This window comes from Cetorhinus maximus, chromosome 1 (assembly GCF_964194155.1).
Source record: "Cetorhinus maximus chromosome 1, sCetMax3.hap1.1, whole genome shotgun sequence".
Classification (NCBI taxonomy): domain Eukaryota; kingdom Metazoa; phylum Chordata; class Chondrichthyes; order Lamniformes; family Cetorhinidae; genus Cetorhinus; species Cetorhinus maximus.
The window spans coordinates 69753994-69776078 of record NC_135879.1 but is presented as its reverse complement, the minus strand read 5'-3'; the positions used below and the strand labels follow the sequence as shown (position 1 = coordinate 69776078).

Here is a 22085-nt window from a genome sequence, read left to right as displayed (position 1 = left end):
GGAAATCCAATTTCTAATGGAGTAGAGTTGATGTGGAGGACCGTGCAACAATCTTTTTTTCACCTGTAATCCAGGGAGAGGATTTTTTTTCTTTATTATTTCATGGGATATGGGCGTCGCTATCAAGGCATTTGCTGCCCATCCTGGATTGCTCTTGGCTGCTAGCAAGCCATTTGGTTCATTTCAGGGCAGTTAAGAGTCAACCACATTGCTCTGGACCTGGAGTCATATGTATAATAGACTATGTAAAGATAGCAGATATCCTTCCCTAAAGGACATTAGTAAACCAGATGGTTTTTTACAATAATCGATGACAATTTCATGGCCACCATTACTGACACTACAATTCGAGTATCCTTTATCCATAAATCTGAAAACCAAACACATCCAAGAACCACGTTTTTAACCTCATCAAACTTTAGTGCAGGAAGTCTAGTTGTTTGTCTGCACCATTTACCTTGTGATTTTTGTGGTGAAATTGTCAAAAAGAAACATTGCAGGTACCCTGTACTTATTATTCAGTGGCACATCTTACTTTTCTAGCCATTTGCTACAATCTTCAGCCAGAAGTGCCGAGTGGATGATCCATCTCGGCCTCCTCCGGACGTCTCCAGCATCACAGATGCCAATCTTCAGCCAATTCGATTCACTCCATGTGCTACCAAGAAACGGCTGAAGGCACTGGATACTGCAAAGGCTACGGGCCCTGACAATATTCCGGCAATAGTACTGAAGACTTGTGCTCCTGAACTTGCCGTGCTCTTAGCCAAGCTGGTCCAGTACAGCTACAACACTGGCATTTACCTGGCTATGTGGAAAATTGCCCAGGTATGTCCTGTACACAAAAAGCAGGACAAATCCAACCCAGCCAATTACAGCCCCATCAGTCTACTCTCGATCATCAGTAAAGTAATGGAAGGGATCATCAACAGTGATATCAAGCAGCACTTGCTTAGCAATAACCTGCTCACTGATGCCCAGTTTGGGTTCTGCCAGAGCCATTCAGCTCCTGACCTCATTACATAGAAACTAGGAGCAGAAGTAAGCCATTCGGCCCTTCGAGTCTGCTCTGCCATTCAGTATGATCATGGCTGGTCCTCAATCTCAACGCCATATTCCAGCTTTCTCTCCACAACCCTCGATGCCCCTAATATCCAAAAAATGATCAATTTTTTTCTTGAATATGCTCAGTGGCCTGGCCTCCACAGCCTTCTGTGGTAGAGCCTTAGTTCAAACATGGACAAAAGAGCTGAACTCCTGAGGTAAGGTGAGAGTGACTGCCCTTGACATCAAGGCAGCATTTAACCGAGTGTGGCATCAAGGAGCCCTAACAAAACTGGAGTCAATGGGAATCAGGGGGAAAACTCTCTGCTGGTTGGAGTCATACCTAGCACAAAGGAAGATGGTTATGGTTGTTGGAGGTCAGTCATCTCAGCTCCAGGACATCACTGCAGGAGTTCTTCAGGGTAGAATCCTCAGCCCAACCATCTTAAGCTGCTTCATCAATGACCTTCCTTCCATCATAAGGCTAGAAGTGGGGATGTTCGTTGATGATTGCACAATGTTCAGCACTATTCACGACGACTCAGCTACTGAAGCAGTTCATGTCCAAATGCAACAAGACCTAGACAATATCCAGGCTTGGGCTGACAAGTGGCAAGTAGTGTTCACAAGTGCTGGGCAGTGACCATCTCCTATAAGAGAGAATCCAACCATCGCCCCTTGATGTTTAATGGCATTACCACCACTGAATCCCCCATTATCAACATCCTGGGGGTTACCATTGACCAGAAGCTGAACTGGACTAGCCATATAAGTACTGTGTGCTTTGTCTTAACTTTGCTACAAAAGTCTGAATCCACCTGAACGGCCAGCCTTGTGTGACTGATTCTGAAGGGACTTGACAGGATACACAGTGAAAGACAGTTTCCCCTGGCTGGGGAATCTAGAACACGGGGCACTGTGTTGGGATAAGGAGTCATCATTTAGGTCTTCACTCAAGCTTGTGAATCTCTGGTATTTTCTATCCTGAGGGTCCTGATGCTCCATATTTAGGTATATTTAAAGCTGAGATTGACAGATTGTTGGGCCAGGATTTTTAGAATGGTGGAGTTTCCTTTCCCACCATCTGAAAAGTTGGTGGCAAACACATCCCCGCTGATAAATGGCTGCAGGGTAACCTGTAACGCTCAAAAGAGCATTAATTGACTGGAAATGGTACTGCTATCCCTGACTGGGGAGGAAGTCTCACCTCAGAGCTGCCAGCCAACCTGATTGATTGGCTGCCAGCAGTTTAGTCCCAGAAGCTGCAGTGGACTGAATTGGGACTGCAAGCAGGAAACGGACTGCCAGCAGGAAATGGCCCTTAAGTGGCCATTAATTGACCACCTTAGGGATTCAATTGGGAAATGGGTGGTGGGCCAGCCTGGGCGTTGCGCACCCCTCCATGAAATTGCAGAGAGGTCAGGGTGGGTGGGAGCCTGGTAGGAAGGCCATCTAAGGAAATTAACACTCCCCCTCACACCTGCAAACCCGCCGACAGGGGAATGTAAAACTCTTGGTTTCTCAGGCAATCAACAGATATGGGGAGTGGGCAGGAAAGTGGCGCTGAGTGAGGCAGAAGATTTCCCCATGGTCATATTGAATCGAGGAGCAGGCTCAAGGAGCCATATGGTCTACTTCAACTCCATATTTTTTTATGTTATGTTATGATAATCCATTAGAATGTTTTTTTTCTCAAATATGCATCATGTTTTTCATGCAAATCTCTGCATGTTTCAAAAGTAAAACATTATTGCTTGATTGGTGTTCAAGAATACTCTGGGAAAATGGGAAAAAGGTTGAATTGCTTAAATAAAAGCAAAATACTGCAGATGCTGGAAATCTGAAATAAAAAGCGAAAATGATGGAAAAACCCAGCAGGCCTGGCAGCATCTGTGGAGATGGGCTTGAAACATTATCTCTGTTTCTCACTCCACAGATGCTGCTAGACATGCTGAGTTTTTTCAGCTTTTTCTGTTTTTAATTTTGAATTGCTTAAAATTAGGCTTACTATTTTTTGTGCATGTGGGGGAGGTTGAATTATCTGCCCTCCATAGGAGAGCTTTTGTGACCAAATCAGCCCCTTCAATAGCACTTCTATATCCAGTGATGGAAGGGATTATGACAGCTCTGAATACAAACCCCTATTCCAACTAGAATGCTGGTCAGTTTTCTCCAAACACTGTAAACAAGAACTCATGGAAACTAAATTAGACCCGTTGAAAAATATCTCTTTCAACTTCAGCTGGTTGTAGCATGGATTTGTGCCGACTTGTTTCTTACGCCAACTGGGTGATTTGCTGTGACCTCTGCCTGCCTTAATTTTATCCAGTTGCAACTTCAAAGAACTACAGAGGTCATAGCAATGATGTGAGCCTTTTACAGAACATGCACATCTACACAAGCATTCATAAACATTCCTTCTCCTTCATGCCTTTCTCTAAACAACTAATGTAACTTTCAATGCAGTGGCTTCCTACAAATGGTTTAATGGGCAGTGCTCTTACAATATAATAAATATGAATTTAGTTCTGAGGGATAAACTGGGGCAAGTGAAACATTTGTAAGCGGGAGAGCATTTGGAGAACAGTGATCATGATAGCTTCAGGTTTAGCATAGTTTTGGAAAAGAACCATGAACAATCAAGCATAAAAATACTTAAAGGACAGTGAAGTAAGCTAAAAAGGGACCTTGCTCACGGGGATTAGAATCAAAAAATGCTAGGTAAAACAGTAATTAAACAATGGGAACCTTTTAAGGATGAGATGGTTTGGGTACAGTGTGGATGCATTTCTAGAAGTGATAAAGGAGAGGCCATCCAAAACTAGAACTCCCTGGATGACCATGGGTATAGAGATGAAAATGAAAAAAAAGGAGATTTATAACAAATTTAAGGTACATTAGAGAACTGGCCTGAATACAGAAAGTACAGAGGAAATCTGAAAAGGGAATGATGGGGACAAAAAGGGAGTCCAAGAATATATTAGCATCTAACATAAAAGAGAATCTAAAAGCTTTTTTTTAATGAGCAAATAGTAAAAGTATGGTCAAAGGAAGGGTAGAGATGATTCAGAATTTGTCCTTGTTAATCAGGGTCGTAGTATTTTAAAGACATATTGAAGAACCAGCTGAGACTTTGTGTGATTGTTACAAATAACAGGGCAATACTTGCAAAAGACCAATCAAGATGGTCTTCAATTCCTTGACACAGGGTGGACAACTTAAAATGTAAAACTTTCAACAGCAGTAACTAAAGATGACCAAAACATTCACATGTGCACTGTGCATAATCCTGTACTTCCACAGATTGGACAAGATGAGCAGGTCCATAGACAATAAATAACGTTTGATTGTCTTGTTAGTAATCCAAGCATTCCTGATTTAGCCACCAACAACTCTAGTCCAGCAATAGGCATAGTTCCCAATCTCAGAAGAACATTAACTTATGTGCTCTGTATCATTTCCATTCCTGGCAACAACTTTGTGTTCTTTCTGAATGAAACATAGGGACAGTATCCCATTCAGCCCTGGAGCCTCTTCCACCATTCAATTAGATCATGGTGGATCTGTACCTCAAAACCATTTTTCGGACTTTGATCCACATCCCCTGTCCTGATTGACAATTTAGTGTTAAGCTGCAAGTGGTTTTGTGCTTTACACTCTCATTCTCTGAAGACTAAATTAAAGGCGCCTAAAGGACCCTTGCAGTCAGCAGAAAGTAGAGGAGATTTGCACCAGTCTGAAGTGGATTCAAACCCAGGACCTTGAGTGAGAAGCCCTAATGAGCTAATCTGTTTCATAACTCTCCAATAAGTTGCCTTAAATAATTCTGCACATTGCTTTTAAACATTTTGCTGCAAGATTTTTTTAAATAATGGTTCAATATAAAAGTCAGTATAAACATTGTGCAAATTAATAGCATTGTGAATTATTCATGATAAGACCTTCTAATGTCCTTGCCTTTTGAGTATGCAAGTTAGAAAAATAAGAGGCCAGGCTTTCTGCTTGTGTATTCGCCAGCCTGTGATTTGCCTTTCTGTTGAAATGAAAACAATTTTTAAATTTGGAAATATTTTAAAATCAAATATTGATTTGATTGCTCAGTATTATTAATGGAATCTTGCAAAGTTATTCTTGCATATTCAGGAAGTTTCTTTTACAGCTGTGCAAGACATATATTTAAAGGTCAAACACTGCAGTGCACCAGTTAAAAGTAATAAGATGTGGTGGGAGGTATTTGGATGTAATGTAAGGCGAGGGACTGGATACCAGACGTTGAAATACCATCCTTTTGTTCCCTGCAGGCCTGACTGTTCCAATACTCTTCTGACTGGCTTCCCATCTCCATTTCAGCTCTTATAAAACTCTGCTGCCTGTATCCTATCCTGCACTGTCTTAACCCATCACCCCTGTCTTTTCACTGACCTACATTAGCTCCAGATGCCCAAATGTCTCAAGTTGAAAAAAAAATCACCCTTTTTCTTAAACCCCACTTGACTTTAATTGCTTCTACACCTTAACATACTCGAGGCTTACAACCTCCTACTCACTTTCAAATTTGCTATGTTCTTTTGCTTATGTTCCTTTCCCTACTCATCATCATTGGCAATCATGCCTTAAAACTGCTTAGATCAGACACTCTGAAATTCCATTCCTGAATTCCGCTGCCTCTCCACTTCCCTCTCTTCCCTTAAGACCCTCCTTAAAATCCATCTTTTTGACAAAGCTACATAGTCACCCATCCTAAAAGCTCCTTTTTTGATTTAGCGTCTGTCTTTTTGACTGTGCCTCTGTGAAATACTTTGGGGTGTTTTTCTATCTTAAAGGTTCCATTTAAATGCAAGTCATGTTATAAACGTATGCATAAAGCACACATTCCAGAATAAAGGAGAATGTATGGAGTATATTAAGACTTTTTTTGTCATAAGACTTTATTGGGCCTTTTAATATGGATCCGGGTTTCTGTCTCAGGAACTGTATTTGAAATTCTTGTACTGTAGTTGATTAAATTCTGCAACAAAACTTGAAATTTTCAGTTTGTGCATTGACGTGTAAAATGTGATTTTTACCAAAGTTTGCATCTTTTGTTACTGCACATGTATGCATAAGAAGATTAAAGGTTCAATCGAGGAAATGAATTGTTATGATATATGTAGAAATGTAATCTGGATTAAGTGCTTTGTGTGTTTATTTAGCAAAAGTAATCCGCTACTCCAGAGGAGCATGTGATGGATTTTTGCCTATTTTGATACCAATTATACCTTCAGTGCAAAAATGCCCGTTGGATAGACTGGGAAAGGATAATTAAATTTAACAGCTTTCTGAGAGGAAATATTCTGATTGATGGGGGTCCAAGGGCAACTGTATACTCCTGATTGACAAAGCACATGCTTGGCCAATATATTGCTATTGCTCATCTGAGCAGGGACTTGCATTATCCTGATGACCCCTAGACTCAAGTAAAAAATCAAAAACTCCTACAATGTCCTATGGTGATATTCCCTTTCAAACTCATACTTGTTCTGCGTATCAGTTGATGCTGTGAAAAGTAAGATTTTTAGAATAGTGACAGTTCTTCATCTGGTGAGAATATATAATGCTCGATTTGGCCGGATGGATTAAAAATTCTTATTTTCCAGTCCTTCATGTTCTGCTTTAATGGTACAAACTGATTTGAGGTTTCTAACAGGATGACTTCCATTAGGAGATGCCAGCATGGTAAAGGATTAGATTACAGTTCTAATAAATCATTACTTGGTCTTAATCAGTGATCCATTCTCTTTCCTAGCTTTATAATAGTTAACATTGGTGACCTGAATCCAGTTTCCAACATATACATTTACAAAACTTATCTTACAAGCTACAAATATTGGCACCAAAAGTAAATTTACTCTGAGGTTACTAATGTTTTTACTTCCTTTGAGGATACCTTTTGTTGTGCCTTATTTCTGCTACTAGGGAGGCTATGTTTGTGTTTACAGTGCTACTTGTTTGTTTTGGTTCCTTCTGTTGAAATTAAGTCATTTATAATGTGCTCAACAATGTGTCAGCCAATATGTCACACCTGTACAGCTGGGGCTATATAGCAACAATAATTTGCTGTTTACTAGTTGCTTCACTGTTGGAATATTCACAATGTGTTAGCTTGAGAAAGCTTAAAATTAATGAATAGAACTTACCATTAAGAAATAACTAATTTTATTGACATGGTAGCAATCAAATTTTTCTTGTGCTATTCATATGGCAGCAGAATATGCATCAAGCGTAAATTTAATAAACAAAGTGAGTGCAAACTGGAAATTGAAACTGGACAAAAGCTTGCCTTCAAGTAGACAGCTATCATATATTAAAAATATTCATCTGCATGTGCTTTCTGCCCATAGTGTCCATTACTAATTCCTTTGTCCGCAGTTATAATGGAAACTGGCTATGTAAACTTGTAATGCTGTAATTCTAATATCCTGCCATGGGGAAAAGTTATTGTTATGGTTGTAGTTCATCATTGCCTTGCTTAGGGTAGTCTCTGTTGAGTTCCCTGTGATTAAAAGTAACTGTTTCATCTGGCATCAATTTGTATTACATCCCCTCGGAAAATTGGTGTGCATTTTCCTGATTGATTTTTGAATGATGGTCGTATGGACTCAAGCTTGTGCTAATTGTATTTGGCCTATACCCATCAGCACAGGAAATAATCATATAATGCTTTGTGTTCATTTGAAACAAAGTGTGTCCAGAAAGGGAGAGGTGTAAGTCAAATTGTTTGATGCTTACTTTGGTTGGTGCATTTTTTTTGCCTGTTAATCAGGCTGCAAATAATTAGGTCAGATCAGGGAGAGGGAAAACCTTGCTGTTCCAACCTACTTAAATGATACTTCCCTATTTTTGTCAATTATAAATTACTATCATTATCTTTGGCGAAGTTCACAGGCTGCTCCATCTTGTCACTTGGGTCATTTTATAGTAACAAGTAGAACTCATGAAGGGAATAAAGGCAAAAACTCTAGGTAAGAGTTCATGGTACCTACTGTAAACATCTATAGTGAATTCAGTTTGGACTTCTATTGTCTATTGTGAATATTAAGTAAGACGTTAATCCCTTTCAATGAGATAAATGAAACAAGCAGCCAGTAATTTGTAGATGTATGGAATTCTGGAGGTGATAAAATGCTTTAATTTAAGATTAATTACATTTCTCCACAATCAAGACTATTTACAGTCTTCATATTTAATATAGTCTGAAGCCCTCTGAGAGAATGCTGTAAATGAACTGATGGATGCAGTCTTCAATATGTGAAAGACATTCCTCTGAGCTTGGTAGCAAATTGCACTTTTCACAGTGTGCTACTTAATGCCCAATAAATTACTGGGTAGATTTCTAGAATTAGTATTCCATATGGATAGTTGTGCTTTTACAGAGCAGATTCTATTTGCTTTTGTTTAAAGGGCATTGTCTCAGATGAGTGATTTATCAATAAGATTAATAAAGCAGACAACTTTAAGGCTCTTTCAGTGTGAAGGCTACTTTGAGTGCTTTTAATAACCTCAACTAGCACTCCAGAATGCTGTCAAAGCTGTTTGTTTAATTGTAAATTATACTAGAGGACGTGGGTGCTTCTGATCAGCATCAGTGAAATGGTCTCACACCAGATAAAGAGAGGTACCTAAGGATTGCAGCACAGATAGGAAGACATTGACTTCAGTAACAGTCTGTGCTGTGGGACTTTTGCAGAAAATAGAATAGCCATTTTGCGATATATTCAAATCTTACCAAATTTTGTTTTGACTTTTTTTGAAAATCTATTCCTTGATATTAAAAACTGGAGACTGGGAAGAAGTCTTTGCCTAGTGTTATCGAGTCTAATATAGCTCTTTGGCGTTTTCAGTTTTTTTCACTTTTAGAAGCAATCCACAGTAAATAAAATTACCTGAAATTTCCACGGAGATTTCCAAATCGCTTGTTGTGACTTTGGAAGAAGAAAGACAAGGAGGGAGATTGGGAGAACCCCACCGAAATTTCAGGATATTTTATTTAGTGCAGATGCGCTCATCCTCCATTCCTCTATTGTGTCCTGAAGATATTGCATTTTGCTGGGGTATGGCACCTTCCTAACATGCCCAGTCAGTGTCTGACCCTGGATAGTGACTTCTGGTGGACTGTTCATTCTTAGGAGGACCTCAAAGGTGAGCCTAATCCGGCCCGTATCAAAGGTAGGCCCAATCCTGCCCCTATCAACGTTCACACATGCACATTGCTAGCAAACTGGAGTTGGGGAATCTCCCTTGGTCTGGTTCTAACCTCCTGATCATTCACTATGGATTGTTGGAAGTTCAAGCTTACAAATCCTCACGCTGAGCTCCCAATTTCAGCTGTAACAATTTTAGAATTTAATGAGGACTGTGCCAACTCTTTCTCATGTAGGGTGGGAAAGAAAGAGGGCCCGATTTTAACTCTGTATGAGTGGCTGAGTTTTGAATAGGTTAAAATCAGGCAGAGAGAGAGTTACTAACACTAGTTTCAGAATTGCTTTGATGTAAGTCTAGGAATGGATCTATTGCCTGTTCTTTCATCTAGGGTATTTCTTGACTCAAGTAGACCCACGAAATAGAAAAGTGAGGCCACAAACTTAAATCGAAGCTGAAATCCCATCTCATCATGAACTCAAATGTATGCTTTCTTTGTTAGACTTGCTGCATTCCTAGCAGGTCTTCCACCTTCCACCCTCTGTAATCTTGAGTTCATCCAAAACTCTGCTGCCAAAATCCAATTTTATACCAAGTCTCATTCACACATCACCCCTTGCTCGCTGATCTAGATGGGTTCCTGTTCAATTTAAAAATTCTCATTCTTGCTTTCAAATCATCCAACCCAACAACTCGCCAAGCTATCTTTATGCCTGCAATTCTGGCCTCTTGCACCTTCTTGATTTTCTTTCCTCCACTATTGGTAGCCATACCTTCAGCTGTTGAGGCCCTAAGCTCCAGAATTCCTTCCCTAAATCTCCATGTCTTACTACCTCTACCACCTCCTTTAAGAAGCTCCTTAAAACCTACCTCTTTGACCAAACTTTTGATCAATTACACTAATATCTCTTTATGTGGATTGGTGCCAAATTTTGTATGATAATCGCTCCTGTGAAGCATCTTAGAACGTTTTGGTATCTTAAAGGCACTGTATAAATGCAAGTTGTTTCTGTCCTACATCCCTTGCCTCCTAACATTGTTAATCCACGATGGCCTTAAGTACAGGCAAAGCATCATGTTAGATCATTCTTATGCCCTGTGCTAGATAGGGAAGTTTTTCAACAAAGAGATAAAAACAAAAAGCTAAAAGCTACTGCGGATGCTGAAAATCCAAAACAAAAACAGAATTACCTGGAAAAACTCGGCAGGTCTGGCAGCATCGGTGGAGAAGAAATCAGTTAACGTTTCGAGTCCTCACGACCCTTCGTTTCTGCCGAAGGGTCGTGAGGACTCGAAACGTTAACTGATTTCTTCTCCACCGATGCTGCCAGACCTGCTGAGTTTTTCCAGGTAATTCTGTTTTTGTTTTAAGTTTTTCAACAATATAATTCTGACGTGGAACCTCACCCTCTGGTGGCACATGTCTGAAATTCAGATTGCGTTGCAAATAATTTTCTGGCAGTCACGGTTGGAAAATCATGCACAGTGCATGCCCAATTTCCAATATGTGGTTGCATTGTTGAAGCTCTTCATTGATGTTACAAGTTGGAAAATTACCATTTCGCTGAATACACAGTTTTTATTGATGCAAAAAATGATCATTTTTCTTTTTATTCTATTTAAGATAATCCTTGTCAGTTCATCGATGAATGATCGTGATCAGAGTCTCTTCGTGAGCATGGATGAGGGAACCAATTTTCAAAAGCAGCAGATCTTCTTCTCTCTGGAGACATTGATTTTTCACCCCAAAGAAGAAGATAAATTGCTTGTGTACAGCAAGGAGGCTCGGGTAAGTACGGCCATACACTGGATCCTTTCTTCTCTAGTGCAAAAACACCGCTAACACTCACTAGGGTTGCCAACCCTCCAGGATTGTCCTAGAGTCTTCAGGAATTAAAGATTCATCTCCAGGCTCCAGGACACTGCTGCAAGCATTAAAAATATATACTGTTTCCCATTATTTTTGAATGCTTTTGTTTATTGGTTATAAAATATTGATGATGGGGAAAATGGCTGTTTGATAGTCAAGAAGTATCCAATCAGGTAATGAATTGCCAAGTTCCAATTAGCGTGAGGAGGTCGTGGTCTGCGAGGATGGAAGTGTCTGTTTACCAACGATGAGAGCGTAATTGAAGATATAAAGTCATGTGATGACACCCAGAATGTGTTCAACGAAAGTTGGCAAACATAGCCCTCATTTCTGGAGCTGGAAGCTCAGTGCCAAATTATGAGGGAGGAAGGTGGAGAAAAATTATAACTTAAAATTTTATCCAGTACATCGCGAGAAAGGATTATAGTATTGGGAGTCCTACCATTGCATGCAACTTTTATTTGTCTGTACTTTTGTTGTGCTGGCACTTATCTCAAAGGAATATTGCTCCCTATGTTGGTAAACTATAGCTTAGTCCCAGCACAGTGAACAGCCCTTTTTGCAAATTCTGCTTAATTATTGCCTCTAGGGACAGCTTCTGTAGTAGCAGGTACCACAGGTTCATTTTGTACCAAAGCCTAATGTATTTACTTTAATTTCTCTTGAAGCTGTAAACAAACATCATTTTCTCAGCAACAGATGCCAATAGGATGTGATGACACACTCACGTCATTGCACATTCCGCTTTTCACAACACCACTTTTATTTGGTTGTCATAGTGTGCATTATAGAAAACCTATAAGACTTGTGTTTGGGTGTGTGTGATGCTGCTAGAAGAGGAAGAAGGAGGAGGGAGAGAACGGTTCTCAGCAGGAGGCCATATCTATCCATCCAAAGTGTTTAGGGGACAATTTTCCTGTCTGAACCTCTCTGCAGGAGGCCGTATTCATCCAGAGTGTTCAGGGAACAATTGTGAGATTTGTGCGCATCATTAGTAGGTCCTCGCAGAAATCTGCCAACTGCTGCAGCCATAACTTGAACCTTCAAGGAGGACAAAGGCATTTCCAGTAACTGTGAAGGTGATCAAAGCTATTAACATTTACTTATCTTTCTCCTTATGTATCTGGCTGCATCCTTGGCTGTTGCAATTAGCAATGTCTCGTAGTTTGCCATTCACTGTTGTGTAAGGATGGTCAGTGAGGCTCTCTATTCAAGCAGAGCTAAACTAATTTCATTTCCTCTTCCCAGAGAGAAGCAGGAAGAATGAGCATGTGGATTCACTAGGATTGCAGGCTTCTGTGTGTTGCAGGGTGCCATTGATTACTTGCATAAAGAGATTCTACTCCCTCAGCCTAACTGGTGTGGTAGTGTGAATTATGCAGGTCATCCTGGCAGCAGTCATGATGCCTTCATTTTGCAACAGTACATTGTGTCAGCTGTATCTTAGCCACTATGCAAACCAAATGATGGCTACTGGATGACGAGGACTATCCTCTGACAATATGGCTTATGATTGTGGTTCACAACTCACACATGGGAGAAAATGCATACATTGAGAGTATGCTGCCAGAAAAACGATAATAGGTCAGACAATTGATGTGCTGAAGCAAATGATTCACTGCCTGGACCACGCTGTAAGGAGCCTGCAGAACTCAGTTGAGTGGGTTTCAAGATCCATGGTGGTATGTGGCATGCTGCAAAATCTTGCCATCATGACAACAGTCATTGCCATCAGGTGAAAAGCTGAGGAGCCAAGCCTCATGATGCATTCTTGGCTGAGAGCCCAGACATACATTATTCTATTGAAATAGCTGCATCCAAGGGAAAACATGGGTGGAATTTTACGGCAGCGGGATTTTATGTTCCGCCAAAGTCAATGGAGTTTAGAATGGCTCGCCGCATTTTAAACTGCCCTCTCCCCACCACGCCAAGGCCATAAAATTCTGGCCCATTGCCTGATTGAGGGCACTTTCTCTTAGATCTATTATGTCAATTGCACAACGTTTAAACAAGTTAAAGAGGTGTCAATGCTTCTAATTTCTTCTATTGATATTTTAAAGGTTTGGTTGATTGACACTTTTAAAGGGCTATGGTAAAAGCAGTTTTTTTAAAGAAAGTTATGAATGAATTACTTTTTAAAAAGCTTTTCCACAGATGCCATTGTTATGGTAGGGTTCATTGGTTTTACACAGTGTATATACTTGGTGAAATGGCTATAGAAGTGCAATAGGTTGGCATGGAGCGTATGAGGGCCATTGGGATGTGTAGAGGGGCATAGGTTGGCATGGGGAGCAAGACTGTTAAGTATGAATCATGATTTCAGACTGCTTGCTGGTAGGTGAGTGTTGGATTGTGATGATTTGAGCAGTGGCTGAGGCCAGTGTTGCAGTTTGGAGATATGTCACTTGAAGGTGGATGATTGATCAGCTGTGTGAGGCCATTAAAATTCTTGTAACATTGCATCCAGGTCCTTGGGGCAAGACTCCTGGCATTTTGTTGGGGGAGGTGAAGGTGTAGTGGTATTGTCGCTGGACTAGTAATCCAGAGACCCAGGGTAATTCTCTGGGGACCCGGGTTAGAATCCCTCCAAGGCAGATGGTGGAATTTGAATTCAATAAAAATATGGAATTAAAAGTCTAATGATGACCATTGTTGTAAAAACCCATCTGGTTCACTAATGTCCTTTAGGGAAGGAAATCTGTAGTCCTTATCTGGTCTGGCCTACATGTCACTCCCACAGCAATGGCCTAGCAAGCCACTCAGTTGTATCAAACCGTTACAAAGTCACAAAAAAAGAATGAAACCTGATGGACCACCGTAAACGACAATGGCAATCTCAGCCCTGTCAACCCTGCAACGTCCTCCTTACTAACAGCAGAGAGCTAGTGCCAAAATTGGGAGAGCTGTCTCACAGACTAGCCAAGCAACAACCTGACATAGTCATCCTCATGGAATCATACCTTACAGATAATGTCCCAGACACCACCATCACCATCCCTGGGTATGTTCTGTCCCACCAGGAGGACAGACCCAGCAGAGGTGGCGGCACAGTGGTATACAGTTGGGAGGAAGTTGCCCTGGGAGTCCTCAACATCGACTCCAGACCCCATGAGGTCTCATGATATCAGGTCAAACATGGGCAAGGAAACCTCCTGCTGATCACCACCCTCCCTCAGCTAACGAATCAGTGCTCCTCCATGTTGAACACCACTTGGCCCTGCAAGGGTGCAGAACGTACTCTGGGTGGGGGACTCCAACGTCCATCACTAAGAGTGGCTCAGTACCACCACTACTGACCAAGCTGGCCGAGTCCTAAGTGATATAGCTATTAGACTGGGTCTGCAGCAGGTGGTGAGGGAACCAGCAAGAGGGAAAAACATACTTGACCCCATCCTCACCAACCTGCCTGCTGCAGTACATCTGTCCATGACATTATCGGTAGGAGTGACCACTGCACAATTATTGTGGAGACAAACTCCTGCCTTCACATTGAGAATACCCTCCATTGTGTTGTGTGGCACTACTGTGCTAATTGCAGATTTCAGACAGATCTAGCAACTCAAGACTGGGCATCCATGAGGTGCTGTGGGCCATCAGAAGCAGCAGAATTGTACTCAAACACAATCTGTAACCTCATGGCCCAGCATATGCACCACTCTACCATTACCAACAAGCCAGGGGATCAGCTGTGGTTCAATTAAGAGAGCAGGAGGGCATACCAGGAGCAGCACCAGGCATACTTAAAAATGAGCAAGTCAACCTGGTGAAGATATAACAGGACTACTTGCGTGCCAAACAACATAAGCAGCTATTGATAGACAGATCTAAATGATCCCACAACCAACAGATCAGATCTAAGCTCTGCAGTCCTGCCACATCCAGTCATGAACGGTGGTGGACAATTAGACGCCTCACTAGAGGAGGAGGCTCCACAAATATCCCCATCCTTAATGATGGAGGAGACCAGCACATCAGTGCAAAAGATAAGGTTGAAGCATTTGCAACAATCTTCAACTAGAAGTGCCGAGTGGATGATCCATCTCGGCCTCCTCCAGGGTCCCCAGCATCACAGATGCCAGTCTTCAGCCAATTCGATAGACTCCAAGTTATATGAAGAAATGGCAGAAGGCACTAGATACTGCAAAGGCTCTGGGCCCTGACAATATTCAGGCAATAGTACTGAAGACTTGTGCTTCAGATCTTGCCGCACCTCCAGCTAAGCTGTTCCAGTACAGCCACAACACTGGCATCTGCCTGGCTATGTGGAAAATTGCCCAGGTATGTCCTGTACACAAAAAGCAGGACAAATCCAACCCGGCCAATTACCACCCCATCAGTCTACTCTCGATCATCAGTAAAGTAATGCAAGGGGTAATCAACGGTGCTATCATGCAGCACTTGCTTAGCAATAGCCTGCTCACTGATGCACAGTTTGGGTTCTGCTAGGACCACTCAGCTCTTGACCTCATTACAACCTTGGTTCAAATGTGGACAAAATAGCGGAACTCCCGAGGTGAGGTGACACCAAGGCCGCATTTGACTGAGATTGTCATCAAGGAGCCCTGGCAAAACTGGAGCCAATGGGAATCGCGGTGGGGGGGGGGACTCTCCGCTGGTTGGAGTCATACCTAGCACAAAGGAAGATGGTTGTGATTGTTGGAAGTCAGTCATCTCAGCTCCAGGACATCAGTGCAGGAGTTCCTCAGGGTAATGTCCTCGGCTCAACCATCTTCAGCTGCTTCATCAATGACATTCCTTCCATCTAAGTTCAGAAGTGGGGATGTTCGCTGGTGATTGCACAATGTTCAACACCATTCATGACTCCTCAGATACTGAAGCAGTTCATGTCCAAATGCAGCAAGACCTGTACAATATCTAGGCTTGGGCTGACAAGTGGCAAGTGACATTCTTGCACACAAGTGTTAAGCAATGACCACCTCCAACAAGAGAGAATCCAACCATCGCCCCTTGATGTTCAGTGGCATTACCACCTCTGAATCCCCCGCTATCAAAATCCTGGGGGTTACCATTGACCTGAAATAGAACTGGACTAGCCATATAAATACAGTGGCTACAAGAGCAGGTCAGAGGCTAGGAATCATGTGATGAATAACTCACCTCCTGACTCCCCAAAGCCTGTCCGCCATCTACAAGGCACAGGTCAAGAGTGTGTTGGAATACTCCCCACTTGCCTGGATGAGTGCAGCTCCCACAACACTCAAGAAGCTTAACATCGTCCAGGAAAAAGCAGCCAGCTTGATTGGCACCACATCCACAAACATTCACTCCCTCCACCACCGACGCACAGTAGCAGCAGTGTGTACCATCTACAAGATGCACTGCAGGAATTCACCAAGGCTCCTTCGACAGCACCTCCCAAACCTACAACCAAGGACAAGGGCAGTAGATAGATGGGAACACCACCACCACCTGGAAGTTCCCCTCCAAGTCACTCACCACCCTGACTTGGAAATATATTGCTGTTCCTTCACTGTTGCTGGGTCAAAATCCTGGAACTCCCTTCCTAACAGCGCTATTGGTGTACCTACACCACATGGACTGCAGCGGTTCAAGAAGACAGCTCACCACCACCTTCTCAAGGTCACATAGGATGAGCAATAAATGCTAGCCCAGCCAGCAAAGCTCACATCCCGTGAATGAATAAAAAAATTTTGGCCTCCATGGCTGCCTGCACCAACAACTTTCTTATCATGTGTCTGGAGGGTCTCCTGCTCCCCTACATATGCAAGACATCTCTAGCCCTTTCCCTCTCCTCCAGCCCAGTTTTGGAATACCTGGGTGTCTGGTATCTCCCATGTACGGCCATTCTCCTGTCTTTCGTGGCTCTGATTTAGTGCCCAAAAAACTCCCAGCACTGATCACAATTCATTTCCCCTTTAAGTGGTGCAGGGTAGCTTTAAGTGGTGCCAACAAATCATTTTTGGGAGCTCTGTTGATGTGTGCAGCCAGCTAATATTGCATTTAGCACTGCCTGCATGCGAAGAAGCAGGCAGCACAACGATGGCATCCTAACTGCCAACAGATGCTAAGTCCCCATCCAATTCGCCTGTCAAAGAGTCGTATACAGTAATATTGACAAACACACATGTATTCATGGTAATTCCTGAATGCAGGAGTCTCTTGTTTGCACAGCAATTTTTTTATTTGCACAGCCAAATGTCTTGGCCTTTTCTGGTTGCACTGACTTTTGCTGAAACATAATTTCTCAGGCACCAGCTGCCCTCCAATACTTTATCTAGGCAGTCGTTCTTCATGTGAGTCTGGTGAGAATATGTTAGGTGAATTGGCGAGATTATCACTGCTGTACTTGATCATGTGCTTACTTAATAACCCCAGGCCACCACTCACATTGACCTTAGTGGAATATTAAATGTGTGTAAAATGAGCTGCTGATTCACTGTGAGTCTATGAGCAAAGACCAATTTCACCCTTCAGTGTTTTGGAAACTTTTTTTGCATTCATGGGATGTGAGCAAGGCCTGCAATTATGCCCCATCCTCAATTGCAAATGAGAAGATAGTGATGAGTCACCTTCTTGAACCGCTGCCTTCCATGTGGTGTAGGTACACCCATAGTGCTGTTAGGGAGGGAGTTCCAGGATTTTGACACAGTGACAGTGAAGGAACGGCAATATATTTCCAAGTCAGGGTGGTGAGCGATTTGGAGGGAACTGGCATGTGGTTGTGTTCTCATGCACCTGCTGTCCTTGCTCTTCTAGGTGGTAGAGGTTGTGGGTTTGGAAGGTGTTGTTGGAGGCGCCTTGGCTAGTTGCTTCAGTGCATCTTGTAGTTGGTACACACTGTGCACTAGTGGTGGAGGGAGTGAATGTTTAAGGTGTGGATACGGGTGCTGATCAAGTGGACTGCTTTGCCTGGATGGTGTCAAGCTCCTTGAGTGTTTTTGGAGCTGCACTCATCCAGCCAGGTGGAGAGTATTCCATCACAGTCCTGACTTGTGCCTTGCAGATGGCAAACAGGCTTTGGGGAGTCAAGAGGTGAGTTAATCTCCACAGAATTTCCAGCCTCTCACCTGTTCTTGTAACCACTGTACTTATATGACTGGTCCAGCCAGGACCCCAGGATGTTGATGGTAGGGTATTCAACAATGACAATGCCATTGAATGTCTGGAGGAGATGGTTAGATTTGCTCTTGTTGGAGATGGCCATTGCTTAGCTCTTGTGTTACATGAATGATACTTGCCACTTATCCACCCAAGCCTAAATGTTGTCCAGGTCTCGCTGCATGTGGGCACAGATTGCTTCAGTACCTGAGGAGTCAAGAATGGTGCTGAACATTGTGCAGTCATCAGCGAACACCCCTACTTCTGAATTTATGAAGGGAAGGTCATTAATGAAGCAGCAATGGTCGTGCGGCCTGGAACACTAGCCTGAGGAGTTCTGCAGCAATGTCCTTGGACTGAAATGTTTGGCCTCCAACACCCACAACCATCTTCCTTTGTGCTAGATATGACTCCAGCCGGTGGACAATGTCTCCCCTGATTCCCATTCATTTTGCTAAGGCTCATTGATTCCACACTGGGTCAAAGGGCAGTCATTTTCACCTCACTACACCTCTGGAATTCAGCTCTTCTGTCTGTGTTTGGACCAAGGTTGTAATGAATTTTGGAGAAGAGAGGTCCTGTTCTACAAGTGCTGCCTAAAATTTTAACCAAAACGTAATAAAATTTAACTTTCATTCTGTTTGCCAAATCATTTTTTAAAAATTCGATCCCCTCTCAAAAATGGACACGGTGAAGTGAAAGAAGGCACAAGTTTAAAATACTTTCACTCATCCGTTTTAAATTGGAAAAGCAATTTATGAATAATAAATGAAAAAAAAATTACAGGCGAGATGGGAAACGCGATCAAGAGGAGAAGGATTTTTAAAATTCTTTCATGGGATGTGAGCCTTGCTGGCTAGGCCAGCATTTATTGCCCATCCCTAATTGCCCTTGGGAAGGAGGTGGTGAGCTGCCTCCTTGAACCGCTGCAGAGTACCTGCACCACATGGACTGCAGCAGTTCAAGAAGGCAGCTCACCACCACCTTCTTGAGGGCAATTAGGGATGGATAATAAATGCTGGCCTAGCCAACGAGGTGCTCATCCCATGAAAGAATTTTGAAAAATCCCTATTTTTCCCCTTTATCGTGTTTTCCAATTTGGCCTATAATTTTGTTCACTTATTCATAAATTGTTTTTCCGATTTAAAACAGATGAGTGAAAGTATTTTAAACTTGTGTCTTCTTTCACTTCGCCATGTCCAATTTTGAGAAACGACCGAATTTTTTAAAAAAACGTTGTTGAAAAGGTTGGGCCTCCAAGCCAGTCTAATCTGAAGCATCCACTCAAGAATGAAAGTACCAAAGTCTATTTGTGGTATTTGAAGGGTCAAGTTGCAAGGTGCAATCAGAGGATAAAGAAATGGCATCAAGGATATTTTGTATCAAAATGGAAAGGCTGGAAATGATATTCAATTACGACAGTTCTGGACGATTCCCCACAGCCAATCTTCCAGTGAGGAATGATATTTGCAGGATTTGCATCATGAAAAACAGTGTGTGTACATCTGTGATTTCCTACAGTGCAGACTCTCTGTATTCATGATCACAGAATAAGCCCTAATTTTCCACCATCTGTGCTATTTATTCATCTGATTTCAACTTTGGCAATGATGCTGTGGAACACACAGAATATCAGACCAGTGATAACACCAGATGCTCCTCTGCATGTGATAAGAAGCCCTCACTGCCTTCCATGGGAAGAGCCTATCTACAAAGCTAGCAAGTGGATTACAGACTCGAGCTAAAAGTGACACATGATGACAAAGAGGAGTTCTTAGGTGCCAAAGGACATATTGATAGCTGACACTAATATGTAATCTACAGTACCAGCATGTATCATTATGCAGCTATTTCACTGAAACTATTTAAAATAAATCTGTCATTTTTTCCAGCTATATTTTTCGACTGATCTTGGAAAGAAATGGGAGTTACTGCAGGAACGAGTGACAAAGGAGCGATTTTATTGGTGAGAATCACATTATTTATTTGGATGGAGATATAATTTCTTACATCTTTGTTTGAAGACATTGAATGTACTGAAACATAGCACCCTATACAGTGTACCTCAGCACTCTGATGGAAGCAACCTGTGTTTCTTTGTTCCTGAATACTTGAGATTTTATTTCCATGTAACATTTTCCAACAAATGTTGTAATAGATGATGGAAACGTTACTCTGCTAAACTGAAAGGTAACCTGGTGTCATTGAACTTCAAAGCAAGAGGTGCTTTTGTTTAACTTGCAGATTCAGTTTTAGAAGTCTTCCAACTGTGATTGTCTGTGATTGTGCCTATTGTTGGAAAGGAATAAAGGGCAGACCTGATGTCTGAAATGGCCTATTTTTACAAACTTTAATACTCTGAAAATATATGCATTTTCTCATGCAATCTCCAGTAACTTCAGCAAACTTGTAGCAGAAGGAGAATGAAGTAGGCCGGGCCCTGGATATGAGCTCTGCATTCAATTTCCATTCCATTTGTTTTGCGTCCTCCCCAAACATGGGATGGAGGTTAAAAACAAAAAGCTAAAAGCTACTGCGGATGCTGGAAATCCAAAACAAAAACAGAGAGCAGAGGCCCGAACAATCCCCATCCACCACTACTCTCCTCCGTCTGGCTGAACTTGTTCTCACACTGAACAATTTCTCCTTTAACTCCTCTCACTTCCTCTAAATAAAAGGTGTGGCTATGGGTACCCGCATGGGCCCCAGCTATGCCTGTCTCTTTATGGGGTATATGGAACATTCCTTGTTCCAGTCCTACTCCGGCCCCCTCCCACAACTCTTTCTCCGGTACATCGATGATTACTTCGGTGCTGCTTCATGCTCTCGTCGGGACCTGGAAAAATTTATTAATTTTGCTTCCAATCTCCACCCCTCCATCATTTTCACATGGTCCATCTCTGACACTTCTCTTCCCTTCCTTGACCTCTCTGTCTCAATTTCTGATGATAGACTGTCCACCAATATCCATTACAAGCCTACCGACTCCCACAGCTACCTCGACTACAGCTCCTCGCACCCCGCTTCCTGTAAGGACTCCATCCCATTCTCTCAGTTCCTTCGCCTCCGTCGCATCTGTTCTGATGACGCTGCCATCAAAAACAGCTCCTCTGACATGTCCTCCTTCTTCCTTAACCGAGGTTTTCCACCCACAGTGGTTGACAGGGCCCTCAACCGTGTCCGGCCCATATCCCGCGCATCCGCCCTCACGCCTTCTCCTCCTTCCCAGAAACATGATAGGGTCCCCCTTGTCCTCACTTATCACCCCACCAGCCTCCGCATTCAAAGGATCATCCTCCGCCATTTCCGCCAACTCCAGCATGATGCCACCACCAAACACATTTTCCCTTCACCCCCCCCCTGGCGGCATTCCGTAGGGATCGTTCCCTCCAGGACACCCTGGTCCACTCCTCCATCACCCCCTACTCCTCAACCCCCACCTATTGCACCTCCCCATGCCCACGCAGAAGATGCAACACCTGCCCCTTCACTTCCTCTCTCCTCACCGTCCAAGGGCCCAAACACTCCTTTCAAGCGAAGCAGCATTTCACTTGCATTTCCCCTAACTTAGTCTACTGCATTCGTTGCTCCCAATGCGGTCTCCTCTACATTGGAGAGACCAAACGCAAACTGGGCGACCGCTTTGCAGAACACCTGCGGTCTGTCCACAAGAAAGACCCAAACCTCCCTGTCGCTTGCCATTTTAACACTCCACCCTGTTCTCTTGCCCACATGTCTGTTCTTGGCTTGCTGCATTGTTCCAGTGAAGCCCAATGCAAACTGGAGGAACAGCACCTCATCTTCCGACTAGGCACTTTACAGCCTTCCGGGCTGAATATTGAATTCAACAACTTTAGATCTTAAACTCCCCCTCCCCCCATCCCCACCCCGTTTCTCCCCCCCTTTTTTTTTT

The 22085-nt window shown here is 42.7% G+C and overlaps 1 protein-coding gene across 3 annotated transcripts in view; it reads left to right on the top strand.

Moving 5' to 3' along the window:
- The window catches only part of sorcs2 (sortilin-related VPS10 domain containing receptor 2), an 874344-nt gene that overhangs the window by 650917 nt on the left and 201342 nt on the right, over positions 1–22085 (top strand). For all 3 annotated transcript variants that reach the window (XM_078542265.1, XM_078542257.1, XM_078542248.1), the window contains exons 4-5: positions 10847–11011; positions 20065–20138. In XM_078542265.1, coding sequence (XP_078398391.1) covers positions 10847–11011; positions 20065–20138 — 239 coding nt within the window. The remainder of the gene's footprint in view (positions 1–10846; positions 11012–20064; positions 20139–22085) is intronic.